Here is a 10,162-nt window from a genome sequence, read left to right on the forward strand (position 1 = left end):
TGTTCACATACAAGTTATTAACAATGACAAGACTACATCAACCACTTACAGCACACAAAACAAATTTCTATAAACCCTGGGGAGGGGGTGTCTTCAGGGTCTCTAAGGATAAATTAGTGCTCTTCAGTGTATTTGTACGATGTTTATGATGGGCTACATTTTGCACGAGATGTGTCGTACCAACCGAAAATAAATTGACTAAGAGTTATTGTCCTAGGTCCTTGACCTTTTTCCTCCCAGCTTGACAGCTGTGGCAAAGGTCACACATTCATCAGTGTTTGGTGGTAACTATAAACCTTTTAAAAATTTTAATATGTATAGCAATTCCTTCCCCTCTTTTAATGTAAGTCATATGCTTCACACATTGTCATTTACAAATGGAATAGAGTTTTCCGGTGTGCTTAGTGCTCAGGTGGAAAACTGTATTAAAATGGAGTTTCAGGCATTGAAAAACAAAGACTTTTAAAAGGTTGATACAACAGCATAAAAGAGAGGTTGGCCTGATTTAAAAACAGCCTTCCAAAAAAACAGTCACGAGCCAACTCACACCTCCTCAGACTTGACTATTAATTTTGGCATCCCAAAGAACTTACGATCTAAAACATCTCTTTATTACACAAGAAGTTTGGACACAATAGAGAGGCGGCATCTGAGATTTCAGATGGATTTAAAAAAGGAGGGAAAAAAAAAAGCCATAGAAAGAAAAGAAAGCACTTGAACTTCTTGTTGTATAAAACATCAGTTTCACAGTTGGTCTACCGCAGCAGCTTTTTTCTTCACTTTTGCGTCAACAATCACAGGAGCACAGTAAATATTCGGAGATATATTAAGGTTGCTGTACCTTTTTTTTTTTTTAATCATAGTGTACTGAAGAAATAATCCTGTATAAAAATACCAAGTTAAGGTGAGAGCAGTGAGAAAAGAGTGGAAGTTAGAAATGACAAATACTAGAACTCAAAGGGTTTTTACAAATATTTTTGGACACAGGTACAGTCCAAGATCTGTTGGCAATGCAGCAAGTATGTGGTTTACAATCACGAGGCCTTTGCAGAATTAGGGCCCCAAACAGGGAAGCTCAAAAGCAGCCCACATTATGGTGTCAAAGGCATTCGAGAGGCACTCTGGGAAATGCAGAGGGCCTTGTAGCTGTGTTAAACTCTGACTTAATTCTTTCCCTCCTCCTTTAAAAAAAAAAAAAACATTGCGTCGACAGTGTGTATCTTGATTAACTAATCTTCCCAATCGTTTTCCTTGGTACAGTTGGCCCCCAGCTCTGTCCCCCTGCACTGTACAAGTCCAGCTTGGTTGGGCTGTTTGTTTTTTTTAAGGGGAAAAAAAAAGTCCAAATATCTTAATTAAATTAATTAAATGTACAAACACCATAGGGTTTCATACTGAATAAATAGGGCTAATTAGACCTGGTGGCAAGTCTGAGTCATGGGTCTGTCACAGGCTCAGCATTGTCTTAGGTCAGGATATAGTCTAAGGACTCCCACTTATTACGTTACTTATTATTATTAATAAATTCTTAATGTATAGTCCGCACAACTTCAGAGTTCCCATAAATTTCTTCATCTTCAGACTCAGAGGTGGTTCCATTACTGGAAGGTGTGTGAAGGTGGCTGGCGGCCCCACTGGCCTGGCAAACATACCACTCATTGAGGTTGGTGACCTGAGGGGATAGAGTGCTGGAGCGACTCCTGGTTGGTTCCAGCACAGGGGACAAGGGGGTGCCCACCGGAGTCCCCACTGAAGAGTAACCAAGGGTTCCTGGAGAAGGTGGTGGAGACTTGCAGTGAATTTTCATGTGCTTCCTCAGAGAGCTCGGGTGAGTGTAGGATTTGTCACAGCCTCGAATCTTGCAGTAGTAGGGTTTGTCACTGGTGTGGACATGGGAATGTTTCTTTCGATCACTACTGTTGGCAAACTTCCTGTCGCAGCCATCAAATTCACATTTGAAAGGCTTTTCCCCTGAAACAAAATGCAGACAAGATTAACAACTGCTTTCCAGAAAGCTCTCACTTGACAGAGAAATCTTGGATACCTTTTCCCAACTCCCATTCTAATTCCTGTGACGCAGGATGAAATGGGGGAAGGGATAACTCAGGGATGGGCCGGGTGTCCATTGGCCTAGAGGCATTCCTTGGACAGTAGCAGCTCTTGGCTTAGAAGAGGATAATGTCAGCTCCTGTAGTACCACTGGGGTCAGTCTCAGAACAGCTGGAGCAATGTCCAGGACGTAACATTGAAACACACCTAGGACCCCCATAACCAACCCAACTCCCCTAAGGATACATACAAACAAAAATATCAACAGGAGATCCCCTCCACCGAGATAAACACTGATAAAGCGATACCTCCAAAGTCATAGCTAGGGGGAAGAATACAAGGAAAAAGAAAAACAAAATAAACATACATACTACAGTAAAAGGAAATTAGGAGTTCAGTAAAACTGTAAGAAAATAATGTCATTTTGTTTTAGAGTGTTCCCCAGGATTTCACTGATGGAAAGGGGCAGGGGTGGGGAGGATGTGGAGTTGGGGAAGGAAATGAAATAAAACGATCCTTTTCAGAAATACAGGCAAGTGTAAAACACACAATCCCACCATGAGATTTTACAGGCCTAGCTGGGCAGAGAATAGGTTACTGGCCTCTGTGTTCTACCAGTTTTCCTCACAACCTACAGCGCAATTAGGAGCATGGGGACCAGGACCCTAACGAGTATTAATGAAGACTACACGCCAAAACCTACCCTTTACCTGAGACCACAAGTCAACTTATTCAATAACTAGAGAAATTCAGCCACATGACCCCTGGGTGGTAAAAAGCCAATAAGAAAGAGAGCAGGTGACAGGGTAACTGAATTTTCCCTTTCACTTTATGTATGATCTTTGAGGTTTATATCTGAGTCCACAGTTGACAAGCTGTACATATTATTGTAAAATAATATTTTCTTCTTATATTTGGATGATTTAAAAAAGAAAGTTGGCTTTGTCCATGTTTCAGAAGCTACTCAGGTACCACGCTAGGTATTGCCTTTTTCTTCATTTTGGATCATTTATTTTTTAAAAAAAAAGAACTCCATTATAAAGACTCAGCTTCCTGTACATAAATTCCATGGTGAATTTTTTTATTCTCTTTATACAAAGGTTCAGTATAGTTGTTTTTTTTTTTTACATTTCACCAATAACAATTGCTTCAATATGAAAATATGTAAATACATTTACAGTATTCAGATGCCTAGAATATACCTTACTGTCCTTGGAAATTTTGTTTACAAATGAAATTAGACATTATTCAAGTATACCTCCTACATTGAGCTGTAAGTAGAGGAAAAACTCAACAATCCCAATGATGATCACAGCCTTTGAAAATTCTTTGTGGATATGATATGGCACATTCCCTTTTATCAAAACATCAATTATTTTTCCTGATTTCTGTATTCCACTTTAAGTTGGAGAAAATACTAATTTAACACTGTATTCTTTAAAAAAAAAAAATTATAATCAGCCTCCTCTTTTTTTCTTCGTGGAGATTTAAGTCACTTTACTTATTCACAAAATGCACACGTAGAACGTTTTTTAGAATTCTCTTGTTTCTGTACGACCTACATATCCCGGATTGTGGAGACAAACACTTTGAACGTTACTGGCTCTTCCACTGCACGTGATAAAGGGAAGCAATTAGAACCAAGAAAGGGAGGAATGGAGAGGAAAGAAAAGGTAGAAAATTAGGGATGAAGAGGAAGAAAGTGGAAGAGAAAAAAAAGGGGGTAATAGACTTGCCCATGTTATTTAGACGCCTTACGGGGCAGTGAGCAAATTCTACCAAACTAGAAAGGCTCCAAGACCCCAGTGTTTACAATTCAGATTCTGACAGGGGGTCACGTCAGAGTCAGAATTTAACGACATATTTACAGAGTTTTAGAGACGTGGTGACCATCGGAAAGTTAGGGAAGCTATTTGTAGGTTAACTTCCAGGTCTTAACAGTTCTTTGAGAGAACTTTGAGTCTGGCCCAGAAGAATGTTATCAACAAAACTGGCTTAGGCACGTGGGTTAGGAAATGGGCCTTCAGGAGTGGCTCAGGTTATTTCTTAGATCGCTCTGTTGCAAGATCCCTGGTAACCCTCAAAAGGGAAAGCAGTGTGGTGTGGAGAGTGACATGAAGTCCCAGGATAGTTCCTCTCTGGATACAAGGCCCAGTGGCTAAGCTGCCCAGGGACAGCTAAAAAACAACAGGCACCGAGCTCCAGAAGTTGAACACGAGACGCCCGAGGGCCCCGGATTTCTTCACCGATGGGGGTCCACGGAGCTGCGAGAGGGGGGCAGGAAATGCAAAGGCCCCCACGTACTGTTGCCCTCAACCAAGCCCGCATGGGTGCCCTCACCGATCGGGCGGAAGTGGGTCTCCGGGGAGGGTGGCCGGGGTCTCCCCGCCCCCCACGCGCGCGCGCACGCAGCACCGGCCCCCCCCTCCCCGCCCCGCCTGGCGACGCAGGGGTGGGGCCCGCCAAGCCCGCGCCGGGCAGGTGCCGGAAGGCTGGGATTCTGGCTTAGCTTCCGCGCCAGGGCGCCAGGGGTTTCCAGGTCCTGGCTTTACGGGAGCGGAAACTGCCCTGAGCTCCCGGCAGCCGCGAGGAGATGCACTTCCCCTCCGAGGCCTGGAAAGGCGAAGCGCGCCCGAGGCCGCCGGCCCAGCCTTTCGGCTTCCCTTTTGGGACCGGGTTGGGGAAGGCTTCACGCCCCCGCGCCCGTCGGGCTCCCCATGCTCACGGGCCCAGACCCCGTGGGCACGTGCTGGGCGCAGGGGCAACCAGCTGCCTTAGCAGGCCGGGGAGGGGGTTTACTAAGGGGCTGGCGGCAAATTTCTTTTCATAAAAATCATTAAGGCAGACCGATCCAGATTAGAAAAAATGGGGCTCCTCGAAAAACATGCTCCCAACCCATCATCAGCCCTGTCTGGAAGAAGATTGCTGTCAAGTGTGGGCCTCCAGGAGCAAGGCCCGGGGTTCCAGCCTCGGCTACGCCCCTACACGTCTCTTCCTGCAAACGAACCGGATCCTCTCGCCCCGGCCGCTGGCCTGGTGTTGAGGCCCACGCCCAGTGGCTGCCTCCTCGTCGCTGCAGCGCCGATAAATCAGCCAAGTAATTACTGAACGTAAACTCCAGTTACTTAAGTATCCTCGGAGGGGTAATACTGTGTCCCTATAAATTCCAACCGTGCCAGCGCTCAGCAGCGCTTCCATCCAACGCGCTTATCCGTTCAAAGGGGTGCACACCACGAATAGACGCGATCACCCCTACGCTGCATCCTCCCTCACCCGGGGCCATGACACCCCCAAAGGCAGGGCTTTGGGGGTGATGGGAGGGATTCTCACGGCGCCTGGGGCTTCCCTCAAGATCCAAGGCAGGGTTGGCTCCAACGACCGAGCGGTGGCTGTGAGTCCTCCCCGTTCTCCCCCAACTAGAATCTTATTTAAAAGGTCAGATGCCAACTTATCCAGCACGCTCTGGGCTATGTGTGATAAAATGTATAAGAGGGCACTGTGTGACGGTGTGTGAGTGTGGGTGTGCATGAGGGTGTGTAAATGAGGAAATGTGAATGAGTATATATGGAAGGTAAATGTGTGAAGGCATATGGGCGTCCAGTGAATGGGGGGTGGGCGAGTATGAGTGTGTGAAGTTGTTTGGTATGTGCGTGTGAAGATGTATGTGTGGGGTGTGTGATTGTGTGTGTGTGTGTGTGCAGGGGGGTCTCCTAGGGCGCGGGCCTCTCCTAGCCTTTCGCCACCTGCCCCATAATGACGGAACCCCCTCCCCTCCAGGAGGGGCCTGACCGAACTCGGCCTGGTGGCCCCAATACAAGCAACGAATCCTCACGCGCCCCTCCACGCCCGCTCTCAGGAGCGCGGCGAACGCGTGGGGTCTGCGGCCGTGGAGGTGGGGGCTCCGTCAGGGCGGCTTCCGCCCAGGTGACCCCTTCCCCGCCATGCTCCCGAGTTCCTGGGGCTGGACGGATGGGGGCTGCCGACAGTCTTGGGCACCTTCCTTCTCTTGCTGCTGCTTCTGCTCCCGGGCGGCTGCGGAGGCGGCTGGAGCGCGTTGCCGGTCCCGGCGCAGAGGCTGCGGACGCGCTGGAGACTCCGCCGTGGGGGAACCCAGCGCGGGGCCTGTGTGTGCTATCGAATTACTTATTCATAGAAAAAAAAAAGAAGGGAGAGAGAAAAAAAAGAAGTCACATGTCCGGGTTATACATATGCGAAGAGAAGCAGCAGAAGGAAGAAAAAATGAAGGCGAGCAAGAGACGAGAAGCAGCGGCGGAAGCTGTGGCGGCGCAGGAAGCGGCGGCAGCGCGGGAAGCGGCGGCAGCGGCGCGGACTGGGACAGACACCCACCTGTATGAGTGCGCTTGTGGATCTTGAGGTTCTCCGAGCGCGCGAAGACCTTGCCGCAGCCCGGGAAGGGGCAGGGGAAAGGCTTCTCGCCCGTGTGTACGCGGATGTGGTTGATGAGCTTGTATTTGGCCTTGAAGGGCTTGCCTTCGCGCGGACAGTCCTCCCAGAAGCAGACGTGACTGCTCTGCTCCGGGCCGCCCACGTGCTCCACCGTGACGTGGTTCACCAGCTCGTGCATGGTGCCGAAAGTTTTGGAGCAGGGCTTGGCGCCGCCGGCCGGGGGCGGTGGCGGTGGCGGCCCGGCCAGCTCGTCGGGGTCGATCCACTTGCAGATAAGCTCCTGCTTGATTGGCTGCCGCATGTAGCGCAGGAAGGCCCCGGCCGCCCCTGGGAGGTGGGGGTGGTGCTGGTGCGGGTGCGGCGCGGGAGGCGGCGGCGGCGCCGGGGGCGGTGCGTGGTGTTGCAGGTGGGGTCCGGGCCCGGCCGCTGCGGCAGCTGCCGCCGCCGCCGCCAGGTTCAGGTTTAAGTTCACGGCTCCGTAACCGTGCAGGGCTGCGGCGGCGGCAGCAGCCGCCACAGCGCCGTAGTGCGCGTCCCCTGAGCGCGGCGCGAAGGGCGGCTCGCCGCGGCCGTACAGTTCGGCGGCCGCAGCTGCCGCTGCCGCCGCCAGCCCGAGGCGCATCTGGCCGTTGAGCGGGTGCGGGTGGCCGCCAGGGGCCCCCGGAGTGTCGTGCAGCGCAGGGAAGAGCGTCGGACCCCCGCCGCCTCCGCCGTCCGGGCCCGCGTAGGTGCCGCTGGCGGAGATGAACATGCCGACAGGATGGGGAGGCGGGGCGGGGTGCTGGGGGGAGTCGGTGCCGGACCGCTGCTCCCCTCCGAGCGGGGCCCCGTGCATGGCCGCCGCGGGGGCCGTGGCGGAAAGGTCCCTCCGGAGGACGAAGTCCCTGCTGTGGCCTTTGCCGCTGCTGCCGCCGCCGCCACTGTTGGTGGTGGTGTAGCCCGAGAGGGCAAGAGGAGGGGGAGAGGGGGAGGGAGGAAGAGGAGGGGCTGGGGGCGGGGGCTCAGAGGGCTGAGCGCAGCTGCTGCCCCCGTTGTCGGGGTGGGTGCCCGCGCCGGGGTGTGCGACCGTGGCTGTAGTGCTGGCGGCGGCCGCCGGGGCCTTGGGCTGCGCCAAGAGCGCCTGGGAGGGAGGGCTGAGGCTGAGCGCGCTCGCCTGGGCCATGTGCTCCGGTCCTAGCGGAGAGACGGCCACGCCGGGGTCAACGCCCAGGTCCCTCGGGTGGAGGTACGCGGCGGCGCCGCGGAGTTGGGAGTGGGCTGGCGGGCTCGCCAGCGCCAGGAAGCCTGTCATATTCTGAAGAGGCTGGGCCTTAGCCGTTGCCAAATCCGCTAATCTCAGCTCTGGCGGGTTCCTCTTGCCCAAAGGGAGCTCCATCAGAACTACATAATCAGGCCCATAGACCCTCACTGGGGGGACTTTTTTCCCTGTGTCCGCCTTCAAAAACATGTATATATAAAGCGCTCTTTAACTTATTTGGTTCTGGCCTCCTAACTGCTTATTCCTGTTCCCACTCTGTCCTCCAGCGATTGGCAGAGCGAAAACCACATTTGAGCTGCGCAGTGGGACCGAGATTTTGGAAATGGCACGGGTGGGATTGGAGGCAGCGGCGTGATTGGCAGCAGCCGCGGCTGCCCGATTGGCTCCCTTTCAGGCCCTCGGCCCAGCGGGAAAGCGCCCCCGTGCTCGGGGCCGCCTGCGCTTTCGCTTCGCGCTCCCTCCTCCCCCCTCCCCCCCGGAACCCCGCGTCCCCGCCTCCCCGGGGATGCCCAAGTTGCACTTGCACAAAGTTTGAGCTGGGCCTGCGCGCGCAGCGCCCCGCGCTCCCATAACGCGCGTCGCGGAGAGCGTGCGCAGGCACGCGGCCGGAGGGTGCGGGGTGGGGGGAACCTGGGGACCCCCTGAGCGGCAAAGGGCGGGTGGCGGGGGGGCCTCGGTTTCAAAACCCTCGGCTTCACGGCTCACTGTGCCGCTTACAGCAACCAAACGCTTTCCACCCTCTTCTGCCCTGGAAGAGCTTTGGGCTGCCCTCGGTGGGAAGAGGGTGAACAGATGTACGCTGTCATGATACCTGTAGTGTTGATGCTGCTGTTGTTAGGTACCGTGAGGTCGGTACCGACTCTTAGCGACCGTGTGCACAACAGAACGAAACACTGCCGGGTCCTGCGCGACCCTTTTGCGCCATGCTCACAATCGCCGTTTGAGTCCGTTGTTGCAGCCACTGTGTTGATGCTAGAAACTACTTATTTGGGAAGGAGACCCAGTCTACTCAGGGCTAACGTAGGGGGCACAGACAGGAGACATAATGACGAAGGATATTAAAATTCTATTGGTTGTAAAACAACTCGAGTGATTTGGTTCCACAAAACACCAGGTGAGGTCAAAATAAATCTTTCCCATTTTACCTCCACTTTTTAGCTCATGGAATCCTTTTCAACATGGTTCAGAGGAGTTGGCTGGAAGTGTAATCTCACTGTTCATCGGTTCCAGATCTGCCACTTTCAATTAGATCTATCGTGGGGGGTGGGTGGGAAGACATCGGGAAGCAATACAGTGGCAGGACAGGGCGAACGGCAACTCTCCAGACAATCAGCCAAATAAGCAATGTCTTAAGCAGAATTTCTTCTTCTGGTTCAGAACACACTCCACATTAGCGCCTCAGTTTTTCTGAGAGGACCACAAATTAGAATTGATCCAATAAAATAATTATTTTAAAATAAAAAAATGTCTTCACTATTAATTTGCCAACGGAATAATCTTTAATCTTATCCTTTTGTAATAAGCCAGTCTACCTGAAGAAAAAAACGTACTTGACAACCATAAAAACAGAATTTTTCTTTTTTCGGATAGTCCCATTCCTTTCAAAATTGGTTGCTATTATATCAGTTTTTTTTTTTTTTTTAATGGAAATAGATCCCTGTGTCAGTTTTGGAGGGTGGACAAAAAATTTAGAGTTTTTACTGTCCAAACATGTCACTTCAGTTTTTAAAAAGAAAGTATTTTTTAAATTTTGTAAAGTTCCAAAATGCTCACAAATCAAAGTCAGGAATTTTTGTTTGTTTGTTTTCTTTTAAGGGTTTTGCTGTTCTCCATAATGTTTTTGCTTTAAGTGGTAACGACTAGATTCTGGACTTTTTTTTTTTTTTGATGCAATAAAACATGTCACTAATTTAATTTGCTTGCTGTCCAACTAAAAATAGACTGCATAAAGCCATCATCTGGGAGATGGTCCTGGGAAGTAGTAAGAAATATTTTCAAAAGAGTTGATTCGATAGCACCATTTACGTTGATCCGAACAATGTTTAACAGGGAGCTTCTCCATGATCCTTGGGAGCATCATTTCTCTTATAAAACTGACAAGCAGACAAAGAAAGTACTGCAATCAAATTTCGAATGGGCTTTTTCTTTCAGCTTCAATGGAAGTTCAAATATGGAGAAACCAGAAAGGCAAGAGTGGCAACACAATGACAATTTTTAATAAACAACAGTGACAAAATCCACATTTATATTTGGAGAAAACAAGTCCATTCACAATTTTCGTTTCAAAGACTTAACATCTCAGGCCAATCAGGCAAAAGTTGGGTGAGGACTGTACCATCTCTATGGATGGTTTATGAAGGATGGTTTACGTGGAATGGTCACCATTGTCTTCCTTTTCTCAGAACATCTCAAATGTATTTCCTTTATTTGAACTTCTTGGCAGTGAGC

General features: G+C 50.6%; 1 protein-coding gene across 1 annotated transcript; it reads right to left on the reverse strand.

The window, feature by feature from the left end:
• Positions 1-1,528: 1,528 nt before the first annotated feature.
• ZIC5 (Zic family member 5) lies at positions 1,529-7,846 on the reverse strand. Its single transcript, XM_049867482.1, has 2 exons — positions 6,397-7,846; positions 1,529-1,971 (listed from the first exon to the last, which is right to left on the reverse strand). The coding sequence occupies exons 1-2, from the start codon at positions 7,829-7,831 to the stop codon at positions 1,529-1,531; spliced, it is 1,878 nt and encodes a 625-aa protein (XP_049723439.1). The 5' UTR covers positions 7,832-7,846.
• Positions 7,847-10,162: the final 2,316 nt, after the last annotated feature.

Source organism: Elephas maximus, chromosome 23 (assembly GCF_024166365.1).
Source record: "Elephas maximus indicus isolate mEleMax1 chromosome 23, mEleMax1 primary haplotype, whole genome shotgun sequence".
Lineage (NCBI taxonomy): Eukaryota > Metazoa > Chordata > Mammalia > Proboscidea > Elephantidae > Elephas > Elephas maximus.

What these genes read in the sequence shown, in the direction of transcription:
- ZIC5 (XM_049867482.1), bottom strand. Translation starts at nt 7,831, where the DNA reads ATGGAGCTCCCTTTGGGCAAGAGGAACCCGCCAGAGCTGAGATTAGCG. An exon ending in CCACAAGCGCACTCATACAG is followed by an intron (nt 1,972 to 6,396) that starts GTGGGTGTCTGT and finishes ATTTTGTTTCAG; the next exon opens with GGGAAAAGCCTTTCAAATGT.